We start from the raw sequence: 18,260 nt of genomic DNA on the forward strand, positions 1-18,260 counted from the left end.
GATGTAAGATTCAATCCATGTGATTTCTGACATTTCTTGTAATTATAGGGATATTGCTTCACTTCATTAAATTCACAAAACTGCATATACGCTTGGCAGGACCCTGATACAGTTTAAAACCCTGTACACACCGGGCAGAATCCTGATTCACTGTGAAACCCTGGACATACCTGGCAGGATGCTGATACACTTAAAACCCTGGCCAGAGCCTGATGCACCGGAGCGCGGTGCCCGCCTGGCTGGGTCCCGGGGCGGCGGTGCATTTCCATATGGTTGCCTGAGGCATACAATTTTCTTGCTCTGAGTGTGCACATCATCACAGGTTAAAAAATAGTAAAAAATCTTCTTTGATTGCTCAGCGGCTGAATGCTATCTGTGCCCCAACTCCGAACAATATCCAGAACTCAGCTGGGGAAACATCGCTGAAGAATTCAAACGTTGAACGACTGGAATCTCCACTGTTGTGCAATCAGGATCCCGTGGGGATTTGTACTGTCTACAATACACGGCAGCTTGGATAGTATTCACAATTAGAGAGAAAATATTACCTGCGTAGAGATCTGTATTCAGTAAATATAGAATCAAGTGAGGATATGAAAATTTTTTTGGCTTTTGTTCACTTTCAAATAAGATTTCCATTAACTTTTTAACGAATTAAATCTGTTTTCGGCAAAGTTACTTATTAACGCAAATAACAATAAAAAACATTTTCTCTCTGTTCTGATTGAAGATCTCCAACAGAAACACAAGGAGACACTCCGGCTACAAACTGAAACACTGAGTGTGAACACTATCCTCATAAAGGAGAAGGTTAAGATTTTCCAGCTGGTTGATCGATACACTGAGCTAACGGTTATTTCCAATGTTCGAGATCGGACACTTGTCGAACATGAATTACTGGCAAGAGGCCAACACCATGAAGAGTGGAGAGAGAAACATCTCCGGAGAGAACTGGAAAAAATCCGAACTGATCAATTGTTCCAGAGCAGCTTTTCCCAGAGAAAATCCAAATCTGGGAATTCAGCAGCAGTGAGCGGAGTCCCAGGAATTGGAAAAACAACAATGGTACAAAAGATTGTTTATGACTGGGCCACTGGGAAAATATACCCAAACTTTCAATTTGTCTTCAGTTTTAAATTCCGGGATTTGAACACTATTAACTGTAGAATAAACCTGAGGAATCTGATATTGGATCAGCATCCTTACTTTGGGAATATTCTGAGAGCGCTCTGGAAGAACCCAGAGGGATTGCTGTTTATATTTGATGGTTTGGATGAATTCAAGGACAGGATTGATTTTGCCGACAATCGGAGGAAGACAGAACCTCAGTTCATGTGCACCGATCCTGAATGCTGGTGTGAAGTGTCTGACATTGTGTACAGTTTAATACAGCACAAGCTGCTCCCAGGATGTTCAGTGCTAGTGACCAGCCGCCCCACTGCCTTACATTTATTAGAAAAGGCTAAGATCAGTGTCTGGGCTGAAATCCTGGGATTTGTTGGTGATGAACGGAAGGAATATTTCAACAAGTTTTTTGAAGATCAGGCGGTGGCAGCAGCTGTTTTCAAACACGTGGAGGAGAACGAGATCCTGTACACCATGTGTTACAACCCTTCCTACTGCTGGATCCTCGGTCTGTCACTGGGTCCCTTCTTTACACAAAGAGACAGGAAACAGCACCGAGTTCCCAAGACCATCACCCAACTATATTCCTACTATATTTACAACATTCTGAAAAACCATGGCCGAGAGATTGAAAACCCCCGTGATATGTTACTGAAGCTTGGTGAGATGGCCTACACAGGAGTCTCCAAGAAGAAGATTGTGTTTAGAAATGGAGATTTGATTGAGTACAATCTACAACCTTCCCAGTTCCTGTCTGGGTTCCTGATGGAACTTTTGGAGAGAGATGATTCTGCCCAGAGTGTGGTTTATACATTCCCACATCTCACCATCCAAGAGTTTGTATCTGCACTCACACAATTCCTGACTCCAGATCCCCGGGATATCGGGAAACTCCTCAGTGAAGCCCACAGCGAGGAAGATGGGCGATTTGAGATATTTCTCCGTTTTGTTGCTGGTCTCTCCTCCCCACAGTCAGCTCGACCCCTGCAGGAGTTTCTGGGTCCATTTCTTCATCAAACAACCTGCCGAGTGATTGACTGGGTGAAGGAGAAGGTTGAAGGGCAGATTGGAGGCACACAGACTGAAACTGGGAAGAGGAAGCTCCTGAACACATTCCACTACCTGTTTGAGTCTCAGAATAAAGCACTGGCTCAGAACACAGTGGGATCTGCGGAGGCACTTTCATTTAGCAGATTGGGACTGACCCCGATTGACTGTGCAGTCCTGTCTCACATCATTGGACTCTGTGATACAATAAAACACCTTGATCTACGGCAATGCTCCATTCAGTGTGAAGGGCTCAAGCGGCTGGGACCCATTCTGCACAAGTGTCAGGAGTTGAGGTAACTGTTTGTTTGGTCTCAGCGAATATTTTCATTGTTGAGAAGCCATTTCCTTTGTTTCTCTCTTGACTTCCTCAAATGAACATGCCTCTGTTTTATTAGAACAATGTTCAGTGGTCACAGAGAAAGTGTAGGAGAATAGCGCAAAGTAATAATGCTCATTTCAGAGCAGCTGCAGACATGATGGGCTGATTGGCCTCATTCTGAACCTGTAATAAATCTGATTCTCTGATAAAACTACATCATTTCAAGAAGGCAGATTCTCGTGGGCAAATAAGCATGGACAATAAATGTTGACAAAACCACGTTTCTTGAATAAATAAAAACGTTATTGTGATGAATTTTAAATAATTAGAGCTGTAAAGACCTCCCTCCAAAATCTGAAAAAGGATCTTTCCCTCTCCCAACAATAACCATCTGATTATGTACGATGCTGTACAGAAATTAGTTTCTCTTGTTTGGTACAGCTTACAGTTTGTGTTTAATTATTATTAGGATTATTTTACTGAGCTCTACCTCTGTTATGTATTACAGTAGGTGTGTGTTATATTGGGACAATGTCCCTTTATAAGTCACGTGATCACTGGTGACATCCTCAGGGTTACTTTCTGAATCCTTGCATTGCCCTGCCTCTACTGGCAGCCTCTGAACACCATCTTGCTTCTTGGATTAACTGGTTGCAACTGAAACTCAATGCTTGTATCATTCATTGTGGGCCTCTGAACATAAACAACCATTTTTTTAACCTCTGTAACTCTTACAACGTCAAACATTAAAATGCAGGGACAGGTTATGTCCCTATGTTAGAAACAAAAGGATGGTTAGAGGGAAGATTGGTCCTCTCAGGGACAGAGGAGGGGAACTATGCTTGGAGCCTGGGGGAATGGGGGAGATCTTGAATGAATACTTTGCGTCGGTATTCACGCAGGAGAGGGGCCTGATGTCTGGTGCTGTGCTTGAGTTTGAGGATCCGTTGAGGGAAATAGTCATCACGAGGGAAGAGGTGTTGGGACTTTTAGACAGTATAAAGACGGATAAATCTCCGGGGCCTGATGGCATCTATCCCAGGCTGCTAAGGGAGGTGAGGGATGAAATTGCTGGACCTCTGACGCAAATCTTTGTCTCTTCTTTGGACACAGGTGAGGTCCCAGAGGATTGCCGCATTGCAAATATAGTACCGTTGTTTAAAAAGGGTCAGAGGGATAACCCAGGGAATTATAGGCCGGTGAGCTTGACTTCAGTTATAGGCAAGCTAATGGAGAGGATCCTCAAGGATAGGATGTATGAACATCTGGAGCGCTGCAATCTGATCAGGGATACGCAGCATGGCTTCGTTACAGGGAGGTCGTGCCTTACGAATCTAGTGGAATTTTTTGAAGAGGTGACAAAAACGGTTGACGAAGGACAAGCCATTGATGTCGTCTGTATGGATTTCAGTAAGGCATTTGACAAGGTCCCTCACGGTAGGCTGATAGAAAAGGTGAAGGCTCATGGGATACAAGGCCAGGTATGTAGATGGGTGGAGAACTGGCTTGGGAGGAGGAGACAGCGGGTAGTAGTGGAAGGCTCCTTTTCCAATTGGAGGTCTGTCACCAGTGGTGTGCCGCAGGGCTCGGTACTAGGACCTCTTCTATTTGTGGTATATATTAATGACTTGGAAGAGGGGGTAGGTGGTGTGATCAGCAAATTTGCTGATGACACTAAGATGGTTGGATTGGTGGGTACTGAGGAGCAGTGCCTGGCAATGCAACAGGACATAGACAGGCTGGTAGATTGGGCAGATAGATGGCAAATGGAATTTAATCCGGAGAAATGCGAGGTGATGCACTTTGGCCGGAATAATGTGGAGGGGAGTTATACGATAAAAGGTAGAACGATCCGGAGTATAGATACGCAGAGAGACCTGGGGGTGCAAATGCACAAGTCCCTGAAGGTGTCGGTGCAGGTGCAGAATGTGATGAGGAAAGCGTAGGTATGTTAGCCTTCATAGGAAGGGGTATAGAATATAAGAGTAGGAGTCTGATGTTGCAGTTGTATAGAACGTTGGTTAGGCCTCACTTGGAGTACTGCGTCCAGTTCTGGTCGCCGTACTACCGGAAGGATGTAGAGATCCTGGAGAGAGTGCAGAGGAGATTTACCAGGATGCTGCCTGGTATGGAAGGGCTGTCTTACGAGGAAAGATTGAATGAACTTGGGCTGTTTTCCCTTGAGAGACGTCGGCTGAGGGGGGATCTAATAGAGGTTTATAAGATTATGAAGGGGATAGATAGAGTAAATGGTGGTAAGCTTTTTCCGCTATTAGAAATGGATAGAACGAGGGGCCACGGGCTTAGGGTGAGGGGGGCTAGGTATAAGACAAATATTAGAGGGCAGTTTTTCACGCAAAGGGTAGTGGGGGTGTGGAATGCACTGCCGACTAAGGTGGTGGAAGCAGGCACGCTAGGGTTGTTTAAGAGTCACTTAGACAGCCACATGAGCGGGCTACATATAGGGGGATATAGCAGGCCTTACTAAACATTGTAGGCTTGGGATTACGTTTTTGCCTCAGGGATGTTACAGTCTTTGCCTGTTTAATAATGAATTTTTTTGTCTCCACAGGCATTTAAGTCCAGCAAGGGGCATGCATGCGGCAGGTTGTAGTGGGCTGCTCTTGGACGTTGCTTCGGGAGTTGCCTATTGCTTCATGTCGTTAGTGTGCTTAAACTGGACCATCTCGAGGGCAACATGACAGCTCAGAGACTATCTCTGTTGCTGTGCGGACACATGGATTTGGGCCTGTGTCTGTGGGAGTTTGCATCGTGGTTGTGTGGGTTTCCTCCGGGTACTCCGGTTTCCTCCCACATCCCAAAGATGTGCTTTTAGGCTGATTGATTGGGTACTAAATTGTCCCTATATTGGACCTCCCTGATCCTCGCACATTAGGCGTAGACTAAAATCATGAATAGGTCACTGAGACAGTGGGACGGCGGCGCGGGCTCGTTGGGCCGAAGGGCCTGTTTCCCGTGCTGTGTTGTTCTTTGTTCTTTGTTCTTTAAAGTGAAACCAGGCAGGCAGCTTTGATTAACATGAAGTGAAATTAAAGTTGTAGCCCTTTCTGAGCACACAAGCACAGAAACACAAATTAAACTTATGAATTATTGTGCAATGCCCACAAACATAAACTATTTCATAATAGTAAGGCCCAAGATGCTGTATTCTTTATTAACTGCTACCTACCCTTACCCTGCTAACGGCAATGATCAATGTACATCTACGTCCAGTCCCTTTGCTCCTGCACTCTTGTCAATTCTACTGATTATTTTATCTTGCTTTCTCGTGTGACTCAGATTGCATCAGATAATTTTTGAATATCAGTATACACTGCATCAACAGAACCGTCATTGACATTTCTGTTTCACCTTCCAATTCACAACAGTATAAATCCAGTCGCAGATGGCATTTTTTTTAACCAACCAATGAATTTAGTTTTCCTCTGTCACTTTTAAATTTACCATTTCCTTTTTGAACTAAACGTGGGCCGGCTCAGAGTAGTTAAATGATCAACTCCCCTCCAACCCTCAGCTAAGTTTAATACTACTCCAGTCTGGAGCTACAGACTTGAAGAAAATGAGTTGACCCACTCTTTTAGGTTGTGTTTCCTGTCTCCTGGCCCTCTCTTCATCCACTCCACCAAAGTGAGATAGCTGGGAATTAAACGCATATCAATTGCTTGGAAAGCAGCTATGCTCATTATTATATCACCATCATTGCATTTAGGGACTCCTGTGGTGTAGGTGCGCCCACTGCGCTGTGAGAAAGAGAGTCCCAGGATATGTGACCCAGTCACTGTGAAGGAACGGCGATATATTTCTAAGTCAGGATGATGTGTGTGTTTTTCCAGGTGGTGATGTTTCCATTTATATGCCGCCCTCAAGTTTGGAAGGTGCTGTGTAACAGGCCGTTGGGAATTGTTGCACTGCATCTTGTAGATGGTCCAACAACCACAACTATCTTCCTTTGTGCTGATGTTGCTCCAATTGGCAGAAAGGTTTTTCTCTTATTTCCATTGATTTCAGTTTTTCACTGGCTCCTTTTTGCTACATGTGGTTATATTCTGCCTTGATGTCAAGGACAGTCACTCTCATCTCACATCCTGAGTTCAGCTGTGTTGTCCCGTGTTTGCATCAAGGCTGTAATGAGGTAGGGGCTTGAGTGACCCTGAGTAAGCACAAGCTCAGTCAGCGAGCAGGTCATTGCTAATTAAGTGCTAATTGTTAGCCTTCCATTATTTTGCTGATGATGGAGAATAGACTGAGGGGATGGTAAATGGACAGATTGGATTTGTTCTCTCCTTTTTCTTTATGATCATACCCAGGCAATTTCCCACTATTTTGGGTAAACATCAGTGTTGTAGCTTTACTGGAACAGCTTGGCTAGGAACAGAACAACTTGTGGAGCAGTAATCTTCCGTACTGGAATATTGTCAGGATCTGTGGTCTTTGCAGTATCCATTACCTTTAGCTATTTCTTGATGTGGAGTGAATCGAATTAGCTGATGACATATCTGTGATGCTGGGGACCTCTGGATGGTTCAGCCATTGAAGTTGGTCACTAATATTTGAGCCATATCTTTTGCGCTGATATGTTAGTTGTCTCCATCATGAGGACGGGATATTTGTGGAGCCTCCTCCTTCTATTTCATTGTACACTGTCATTCACAGTTAAATGTGGCAGGACTGCAGAGCTTATATCTGAGCCAAGGAAACCAGAATTTCCTGAGTGAGGCAACCTGCTGCTGGAAAATCTCCAGTCAAACTGTCAGTGATGTGAAACAGGATTTTCGGATAATCCTTTTCCTGTGTGAGGATCTACTGGGAAGAGGGAACTCCAGGTAATTCCTGGAGATAGAACACTAACCATAGCTACTGAAAATGTAGAGCCTGTTTACTGTGGAATGTAGCGGGAGACACCCCTCCCCTCTAACTAATCAAATAGAAATTTTTACACCTAATGGGAGAATAATCTTTCCTTGTTGTATAAAATCTAGGGGATGGATTTTAAAGCAACAGTTAGCACAGTTTCACACTTTAACTCACCCTGAGATATTATTCACACAATATGATGTCAATGGTTAAGAAGTACAGGGAATCCCGAGGGATCCACTCGCACAGCTCTATCATTTAACTCCTAGTAAATTGTATAATTCTCATAAATTCCTGGATTTATGTAAACAGCAGAAATGTAGCAGGGTCAGTGAGATTCAGGAGGGTAATTCTGATAGAACCATAGAAAAATTACAGCTCAGAAACAGGCCTTTTGGCCTTTCTTGTCTGTGCTGAACCATTTTTTTGCCTAGTCCCACTGACGTGCACTTGGACTATATCCCTCCACACCCCTCTCATCCATGAACCCATCCAAGGTTTTTCTTAAATGTTAAAAGTGACCCCGCATTTACCACTTTATCCGGCAGCTCATTCCACACTTCCACCACTCTCTGCATGAAGAAGCCCCCCCCCCGCAATATTCCCTTTAAACTTTTCTCCTTTCACCCTTCATCCATGCCCTCTGGTTTTTTTTCTCCTCTAGCCTCAGTGGAAAAAGCCTGCTTGTATTCACTCTTGTCTATACCTATCAAAATCTTACATACCTCTAACAAATCTCCCCTCATTCTTCTACGCTCCAGGGACTAAAGTCCTAACCTATTCGATCTCTCTCTGTAACTCAGCTTCTCAAGTCCCGGCAACATCCTTGTGAACCTTCTATTTACATCCTTCCTGTAACTAGGTGACCAAAACTGTACACGGTACTCTAAGTTCGGCCTCACCATAACACTCCAACTTTTATACTCGATACTCCGATTTATAAAGGCCAATGTGCCAAAAGCACTCTTTACGACCCTATCCACCTGTGACGTCATTTTTAGGGAATTCTGTACCTGTATTCCCAGATCCCTCTGTTCAACTGCACTCCTCAGAGTCCTACCATTTACCCTGTATGTTCTACTTTGGTTTGTCCTTCCAAAGTGCAATACCTCACTTGTCTGCGTTAAATTCCATTTGCCATTTTTCAGCCCATTTTTCTAGTTGGTCCAAATCCTTCTGCAAGCTTTGAAAACCTTCCTCACTGTCCACTACACCTCCAGTCTTTGTATCATCAGCAAATTTGCTGATCCAATTTACCACATTATCATCCAGATCATTGATATAGATGACAAACAACAATGGACCCAACACCGATCCCTGCTGCACACCACTAGTCACAGGCCTCCACTCAGAAGCAATCCTCCACAACCACTCTCTGGCTTCTTCCATTGAGCCAGTGTCTAATCCAATTTACTACCTCCCCATGTATACCTAATGATCAGGACATGAGACCAATTGTGGGACATGTTTAAAAATTACTTGTTCACGAGATGTGGCCATCACCACCTCCAGGCCTTTAGCAGTGGGAAATAAATGCTGGTCTAGCCAGCGACACCCATATCCCATGGACAATTAAACAAAATATACATTTTGAGAGGTGTAAAAGTGGTTTCCACCGGTAGGCAAACCAGTGAGAGTAAATTGTTCATCGTTTTTCAATGCTGACTTATTGCCTTTTTCATTCAACAGAAAGGGTTTGATATTATTTGATTTATTATTGTCACATTTATTAGTGCCACAGCTACTTTACATAGGGAAGGAAAGGAAAGAGTCCAGAATGCAGTGTTACATTCTTAGCTAGGGTGTAAAGAAAGATCAACTTGGGTGAGATATAGTATTGTAACTGGAATCAGTGCACCACTGGTGCTAAGTTTCTGACACAAGTAGATCCAGCTATTTTTCCTGCTGAATATTAACCTGAATTTAACGTGTTTCTCACTTTCTCCATTTAGTCTGTGTGACAATAAAGTGGGAGATTCAGGAGTGAAACTATTGTCTGAGGCTCTGAGGAATCCAGAATGTAAAATACAGAAACTGGAGTAAGTATCAGACTGTGTGAGATTGTGTTAATAATCAGTGGATGTCTAACACTGTAAATTATTATCAGTGTCAGTAATAGTGTCATTAATAACCATTCCACATCATTCCTGTCAGTATTCGTGTTAAACATCACGGATTCACTCTGATTCCTGAAATCTTTCTCTCTCTGATCTCCAGTTCGGAGCCTCAGATATTCTCACCTCTGCTCTCAGTACAAACCAGTCAGTGATGTGTCTGAACCTGAGTTACAATAAACTGAGAGATTCAGGAGTGAAAGATTTAACTAATCATTTATAATTATTCTCAAAACCATTCATGTGAATAAAAAAGATGGTCAAAACAATTAAATGTTTATAGAATTACCAGATATGGCTGGTCACATGTTCAATTTAGTTTAATTTGTCATTCATATTATAGATGTTTATGTCTGTTTCTCAGTTTGATTAAACATAGAAACTGCTGTATATTGGTAAGGCAGATTACTAACTACATGGAATTCTGATGAGTTTTGTCCCGAGGGATCCACTCTCAAATTTGTATTAAGATGCTTAAGGAGCATATTAAAAGAGAATGCAGAGATGGAGGTGGGGAGGGTTATGAAGAGAATTCCAGAGCTTACAGCTCAGCTGGCAATGGCAATAATCACAGTGCAGAATAGTCTGAATCATGTCCCTATTAATAATGGACATTGCTTTTAAGAACATAAATAATGATACCAAATATACCATTGCTATCAGTATTTGTGTTATTAAAATCACTGTCCGCTATTAATAAACGCACAATAAGCTTGGGAGCAAATTTGGAGACCACGAAATAAAGGAGGCAAAGGCAGCCTGGATATGAAGTTATCTGAGTGACAGGAAACAGGCAAGAGAGGTGAACTGTACCTTTTCATTTATAGGAAGCTGACAGTAGCTTTCCCCAGCAACCAGTACTGTGTTACTACGACTAATTTTCTTTACATACACTAACAAATTAGACTTGGGTTTATCTAAAAATGAGATGTGAACCTGGTGATGCTCCAGCACACAGCCACCAGACCACAGAGCGGATGCAGCATATGATAGACCGAGCTCAATCATACAAAACCAATGGATCAGATCAGAGATCTGCAGTCTTGCCATATCCAGTCATAAATAGTGTTAGACATGGAACAAATGTTACACATGCTAGTTACATTAGGTGTCACGGTGGCACAGTGGATAGCACTGCTGCCTCACAGCACGAAGGACCAGGGTTCAGTTCCGGCCTTGGGTGCCTTTATGTGTACAGTTTGCACATTCTCCATGTCTGTGTGGGTTTCCTCTGGGTACTCCAATTTTCTCCCACAGTCCAAAGATGTGCACGTTCGGTTGATTAGCTATGCTAAGTTGTCCCTCAGTGTCACGGGGTATGTAGGTTAGGGAGATTAGTGGGCCATATATGTGGAGTTCCAGAGATGGAGCCTGGGTATGATATTCTTTCAAAGAATTGGTGAAGACTCAATGGGCCAAAGGGCCTCCTACACTGGGAATTGTATGATTCTATAAACGTGCCACAAGAATTCCATCATTACTGATGGGGGAACCCAGAGCATCAGTGCCACCTTCAGCCAGAGCTGCTGAGTAGAATGATTAATCTCGGCCTCCTCATGAGGCTCCGCATTACAGATGACAATTTGATTCACTGCAAGTGAGGTAAAGAAATGACTGAAGGCACTGCGTACTGCAAAATCTGTCAGCCTGGCAGTACCCCAGCAATGGTACTGAAGAATTGTGCTCCATAACTAGCCATTCTTGTAGCCAAGCTGTTCCAGTACAGCTACAACACTGGATCTACCGGACAATGTGGAACAAAGCAGGACAAATCCATTCTGGTGAATTACTACTCCATCAGTCTGCTCTTGATCATCAGAGAAGTGTCATCCTTCCAGTGCTTCATGAACATCACTGCAGAAGTTCCTCAGAAGCCCAACCACCTTCAATTGCTTTATCAATGACCTTCCTGCCATTATAAGGTCAGAAGTGAGGATGCCCACTAATTGTGCAATGCTCAGTACTGCTCACAATTCCTCAGACTGAAGCAGTCCGTGTCCATAAACAGCAAGACCTGAACAAAACAGAAAATACTGGAAAATCCCAGCATGCCTGACAGCTTCTGTGGAGAAAGAACTGCTAACCTTCAAATTTGGGTGACTCTTCAGCAGAGCTAGCGTCTAAATGTCTAAAGAACGTTCACCTTAACCTGATAAATGGCAAGTAATGTTTCACTGCACAAATGCCAGGCAAGGACCATTTCCAACAGAAGGGAATCTAACCGTATTCCCTTTACATTGAATGGCAGCACCATCGCTGAATCCTCAACCATTAACATCCTGAGTGATGGGGGCACACTGGGACCATTTAACAGACACTGAACTGTAAACACTGTGGCTCCAAGGATAGATCACAGCCTGGGAATTCAGAGATGAGGAACTCACCTCCCGTCTCCCAAATGTTTGTCCACCATCTCCAAGGCACAAGTCAGCAGTGTGATGGAACTATTCAATATACTCAGCGAGGGTCCCAAATGTCCTGGTGTTGTGCTGTACGCTAGACAACCTGGGGTTAGAGCGGAGAAGTTCTGAACAAAGTGTGATGCAATACAGTGTTGATCAGATGCTTCATGATGAGGAACCCCTGAGTACCTCTACACCCAGATCCCTTTGCCTATCAGTATTAACATTTCATTGAGGTCTCTGGCTACTAACACTGTCCACGCTGCAACATCACCAACTTCCAGTTGAAATATCGATACATTTCCAACCATTATTTTTGCAGAATTGTTACAGTGCACAATGAGGCCATTTGGCCCATCGTGTCTGCACCAGCTCACCGAATTAGCATTAGGAATGTGTGTCATTCTCCAGCCTTTTTCTTGTATCCTCGCTCATTTCTATTCACATAATCATCTAATTCCTTCTTGACTGCTTCGATGCAGCCTCCCTCCACCACACTTTCCGGCTGTAATTCCAGACCCGAACCACTGGCAGCATGAGAAAGGTCCCTCTCTCATCATCTCCAATCCCACCACACACTCCATTCCTGAGCCACTGACCATCCCATGTCTCTCCCTGTGACTCAGGGTAAGGACATGGGAATCCTGTGCTCTGCCCTTTCACCATCATCCTTTTTGTCATTTAACCACTCTGGCACTTCCGTTTTGTTATTTCCTTGTCACCCGCCCATCCCCAGCTCCCTGTCACTTAAAACAATTTAATTCACTGCTATTTCCAAGTTCTAATTTTAGCTAATTGAACTGAAACTAAATCTGTTTCTTCACAGATATTGCCTGACCTGGATGAGACTTTCCAACGTATTTATACATATTTCAGATTTACAGCATCAATAGTATTTTGCCTTCTGTATCAACTGAAGTTGAGTTTCTTGTACAGCACTACATTCATTATTATTGTTAATGATCTTATTCTTAAAAACAGTGGAAATTTATCCTGATGCCTGTTATTTTTCTCTGTCTGATCTCCAGTCTGAATGGTAATGATCTCTCAGATTCTTGTGCCGAGGACCTGGCCTCTGCTCTCAGTACAGACCACTCGGATAGATCTGAATCTGGGTGACAATAAACTGGGAGATTCAGGGGTGAATCCAGACTGTAAAATGCGGAAATGGGTGTAAGGAGTAGACTGTGAGAGATTGTGTTTATAATAACTGAGTATTCAGCAATATAATTTGATTGCTGGTATTTGTATAAAAACACTGCCCGTTACTATTGGTGTCAGTTATGAATAAGGAAAATTGCTTTTCCTCTGACTCTTGTTGCTTCTCTCTCTGATCCCTGAGCAATGGGATGTCAGTCCCACAGATCCTTATGTTGAGGGTGTAGGGGAATAATGTTATGGTTCACCCTCTGAGGTTCTCTCCTTCTCCTCAGATGTGCACAGCTCTCCCCGGACACGGCATCCATTGATTTGTGAAAGGGGGGAAGAGTGAATAGATGACAGTAAATGGGGGACAGGACATGGTGGTGGAGTCTCGCTGTTAGTAACAGATGACAGTACGGTAGCGAGAGGTGAACTTAGTTCCAGTGATCAAGATGCAAAATCAGTTTGGATAGAGACAGGAATTAGCAAAGTTAAAAGGTCACTTGTGGGAATCATTTAATCGCCGCTAACAATATTCAGAATCTCTGACAGGAAAAATAATGGGGTCTTGTAAAAACATACTACAGTAATCACGGGTGATTTTAATCTTCATATACAAAGAAGAACAAAGAACCACACAACACAGTAACAGGCCCTTCGGCCCAAGCAGCCTGACTCCTAATCCTTATTCAGAACCCAGTACTTATTGCCCATACGCTGTTTCTATTCCTCTGCCTCTTGTTCATGTGTCTATTAAGATACACCTTGAACATTAGTAACGTGCCTGCTTCTACCACCTCCATTGGCAGTGCATTCCAGGCACCTAATACCCTCTGTGTGAAAACTTATCCCACACATCTCCCCAAACTTTGCCCCTCACATCTTCATTCTGTGCCCTCTTGTAGTTGACCATTCCACACTGAGAAAAAGTCTCTGACTATCCACCATGTCGATGCTGCTCAAAATTGCCTATATCTCTATCAGGTCACCTCTCAGTCTCCCTACTTGTAGTGAAAGCAGTCTGTGATTATCCAGCCTCTTCTCATACCTTAACCCTCCTTGATCAGGCAATATTCTGGTAAACCTTCTTTGCACCCTTTCCAAAACATCCACATCCTTCTGAGAGTGTGGTGAACAGAACTGCGAGCAATATTACGAATGTGGCCTTATTAAAGTTTCATCTGGCTGTTACATAACTGCCAACTTGTATACTCGATGCTGTGGTCGATGAAGACAAGCATGCTGTGTGCCTTCTTGACCACCTCATCCACCCGTGTCGCCCCTTTCAGGGATCTGTGCACTTGTACACACAGATCCATCTGTAAATCAATGCTCTGATGGGTTCTCCCGTTTACTGTATAATTCGTTTGTGAATTAGGTCTTTTGCAAGAATTAGATTGTCAAAAGTTGAATGGAAGATCAGTTCATAGAATGTATTCAAGAACCTTCCTGCAGAAGCACACTCCAGTGCCAAAAACAAAACAAGCTGTTTTGAGACACCGTGATGTGCAAATGTGTGGCATTTCAATAAAAATACATTTCATCTGAAAAACAGCAGCAAATGCTATTCCAGCTGTTGCTAATTTGTATTGGATTAATTGAAGATGTGGCACCATGGTTAGCACTGCTGCCGCATAGCATCGGGACCCGGATTCATTCCAGTTTTGGACGAAGTCTGTGTGGAGTTTGCACGTTCTCCTTGTTTCTGTGTGGGTTTCCTCTGGGTGCTCCTGTTTCCTCCCACAGTCCACAAAATGTGCAGGTTAGGTGGATTTGGCCATGCTAAATTGCCCCTTAGCGTCCAAGGTGTGTCGCTTAGGGGGCTTAACAGCGTAAATATGTGGGGTTACGGGAAAACAAGCAGCTGGAGATCTGTTAGTCTGACATTGATACTTCAGTGATCTATAGTAAAGAAAGCGATAACAGAACACTGAGGAATTAATGGTAGGATTAGACAGGGCCAACATGGATTTATGAAAGGCGAACATAAGAACATAAGAACATAAGAAATAGGAGCAGGAGTAGGCCATCTAGCCCTTCGAGCCTGCCCCGCCATTCAATAAGATCATGGCTGATCTGTCGTGGCTCAGTTCCACATTCCCGCCCTCTCCCCATAACCCTTAATCCCCTCTCTTATCAAAAACCCATCAACCCGCGTCTTAAAAATATTTAGCGAGGTAGCCTCCACCACTTCAACAGGCAGAGAATTCCAGAGATTCACCACCCTTTGAGTGAAGAAGTTCCTCCTCAACTCCGTTCTAAACCGCCCCCCCCCCCCCTTTATCTTGAGGCTGTGCCCCCTAGTCCTACTATCCTTTCTGAGCGGGAAGAGTCTCTCCACCTCTATCCTATCCATCCCATTCATCATCTTATATGTCTCAATGAGATCTCCCCTCATTCTTCTAAACTCTAACGAGTACAAGCCTAGTTTATTCAGCCTCTCCTCAAAGCTCAACCCCCTCAACTCTGGTATCAGCCTAGTAAACCTCCTCTGCACTCCCTCCAAGGCCAAAATATGACACAGCAGTCAGCACAGCTGTATCACACTGCCAGGGACCCTGAGTCAGTTCCAGCCTTGGGTGTCTGTCGGTGTGGAGTTTGTACGTTCTTCCCACGTCTGCCTGTTTTTTCTCTGGTTCCCACCCACACTCTAAAGATGTGCTGGATAGCTGGATTGGCCATCGTAAAATTGCCCGTAGTGTCCAAAGATGTGTAGGTTAGGTGGATTAGCCCTAGTAAATTTGTGATGTTGTGGGGAACGGACCTTGGTAAAATAATCTCAGATTATCTCAATGGGCCGAATGACCTCTTCCTACACTGGGGATTCTATAGTTGGATGATTCACACACGAGAGGTTATTAAAGAAAATTGGAGCACGTGGGATTGGGTGGAATACACCAGTATGGATTGAGAACTGGTTAGTGGACAGAAACAAGGAGTTGAAATAAATGGGTTATTTTTGGGTTGACAGCCCCTAACTAGTGGAGTACAGTGTTTGGGTCTCAGCTATTCAGAATCTATATCAATGATCTGGATGTGGGGATCAAACCTATAATATTTCCAAATTTGCAATGAATGGAAAACCAGGTGGAAATCTGAATTGAGGAGGATGCAAAGATGTTTCAAGGGGATGTGGAGAGGCTCAGGGAGTGGCCAAAAGTTTGCCAGGTAAACTACAGTGCGTAAAAATGTGAGGTTATCTAATTTTCCAGAAAAAAACAGAAATTAAGGCAACTCCAAAGTTATTTTGGTATCTTGTTCATGAGGCACTGAAAGCGAGAGCAGTTAAGATAACAAATAGTATTTTAGCCATTATTCTAAAAGGATTTGAGTTGAGGAAAAATGTCTTCCTGCAATTATATGCAGCCTTTGAAAGACTACACCTGGAATTTTTCATACAGTTTTGGTCCCCTGACTGAAAGAAAGATGTACTAGGTATGTAAAGAACATTCATTACAACGGATCCAGGGACAGGTGGGTTGTCCTCAGGAACAAAAACACTTTTATTCTCAGGCCTTTAGAAGAATGATAGCTGAACTTATTCAAACCTACACTACTTGACGGGGTTCAATAGGCCAGATGCAAAAAGGATGTTTCCCCTTGCTGGAGGGTCTGAAACCTGGGACACAGTCTGAGAATAAGGGGCAGTTACTTAGGCTGAGATGAGGGGTATTTGTTTCCCATTAGAATGCTGGTGAATGTTTGGAATTTTTTCCCCCAGAGAGCTTTGGGGAACAGTCATTCAGTTTGTGCAAGACTGAGCTGGATATATTTCTACTGATTAAAAACGTCAAGAAATGTAGAGATAATGCTGGAAATGGTGTTGAAGTAAAAGATCAGCCATGATCACATTGAATGTTGGTGCGGGTTTTGAAGGACTGAATGGCTGATTTCTGCTCCTGTTTCTTCATGTTTTTTATTGCAATAGGAATGGAATGTAAGAGTAGGGAAGTTTTGCTGCAGTTTTACACAGCCTTCGTTAGAACGCAACTGGAGAAATGTGTATAGTGTTAGGCTCTTTACAGAAGAAAGGATAGAATTGTATTAGAACAAGTTCAGAGAAAGTCTACTTGACTGATAGAGATGTTTATTCATCGAGGAAAATTTGAGCAGATTGGAACCACGTCTATAAAGTTCAGAAGATTAAAAGGTGATCACACTGAGATGAATAATATCCCGAGGGGATGAGACAGGGTGGTTGCTGAGAGGCTGTTTCTTCTTGTCAGCGAGACTAGAACAAGGGGATGAATTTTAAAATGTAATTGTCAGTCTCTTAAGACTGAGATGAGGAGAAATTTATTTCTTTGATGGTTGCGAGTGAGTGGAACAGTGAGAGGTGTATCAAGGGTTACAGAGGAGCGAGCAGGAAAATAATTGTGACTACAATTAGAACCACCGTGATGGCTTTCTGCCACTCAGTTATTTTGTTCTTATCCCAATACGTCCTTCAGACTGCTCTCTGTGACCAGTGATGGATGCACAAGTTCTATGTTTTTTGTCCTCACCAGACACTCTCCTGTGCCCATTCATTAGGCCACCCACTCAACCCATCTCACCAACAGTAATTACCCACTCTGCCCCCAGGCCTTCCTGATCCAGCACTTCATCTTCCATTGGTGTAAGGAGGGCAAGACCTGGATGTCTCCACTCTTCTTCACTCATTCCCTGATGGTGTTTGTTCTCTTTCCAAACACATAAATTATTCCTCACTCATCAAACACATGCAGTAGCCCAGAGCTGTCCAACGTGTGGACCAAGAGGTGACTGTGACCCTCAATGCGGCCCCCGGAGCGAGTTTCCAAAATCTCAGTCACACAGTTCAGTTTGAATGAAAGAATCTGCAAGGAGCATTTCTTTTTGGTTTTTGAGCCAATCTGCAGCAAATGTGGGAGAGAAACAATTTGTGATTGATGAGGATTAAACTCTAATCATCACCTTTATTTATTCCTCATTATTGTGCTCAGCAAGTTGTTTCTTTTCATATCTCAGTTTAGTTTTTAATTGAAATTTCTGCTGTGCCAAACTTGATCATTCTGAAATTTACTCATTGGCCCCTTGAGTGAGAAAAACATTGCCATGGTAATTTAGGTACTTGGATCAGGAATTGGTTAGCAGATAGAGACAGAGGGTGGTGGTTCATGGTAATTATTCATCATGGAGTTCGGTTACGAGTGGTGTGCCTCAGGGATCTGTTTTGGGGCCACTGCTGTTTGTAATCTTTATTAATGATCT

General features: G+C 43.4%; 1 protein-coding gene across 1 annotated transcript in view; it reads left to right on the forward strand.

The window, feature by feature from the left end:
• LOC145339648 (NACHT, LRR and PYD domains-containing protein 3-like) overlaps positions 1-18,260 on the forward strand; it is a 59,156-nt gene that overhangs the window by 9,301 nt on the left and 31,595 nt on the right. The window contains exons 5-7 of the mRNA XM_080184163.1: positions 731-2,468; positions 9,322-9,408; positions 12,914-12,979. Of these exons, the coding sequence (XP_080040289.1) occupies positions 731-2,468; positions 9,322-9,408; positions 12,914-12,979 (1,891 nt within the window). The remainder of the gene's footprint in view (positions 1-730; positions 2,469-9,321; positions 9,409-12,913; positions 12,980-18,260) is intronic.

Source organism: Carcharhinus amblyrhynchos, unplaced genomic scaffold (assembly GCF_965287045.1).
Source record: "Carcharhinus amblyrhynchos unplaced genomic scaffold, sCarAmb.v2.hapA scaffold_586, whole genome shotgun sequence".
Classification (NCBI taxonomy): domain Eukaryota; kingdom Metazoa; phylum Chordata; class Chondrichthyes; order Carcharhiniformes; family Carcharhinidae; genus Carcharhinus; species Carcharhinus amblyrhynchos.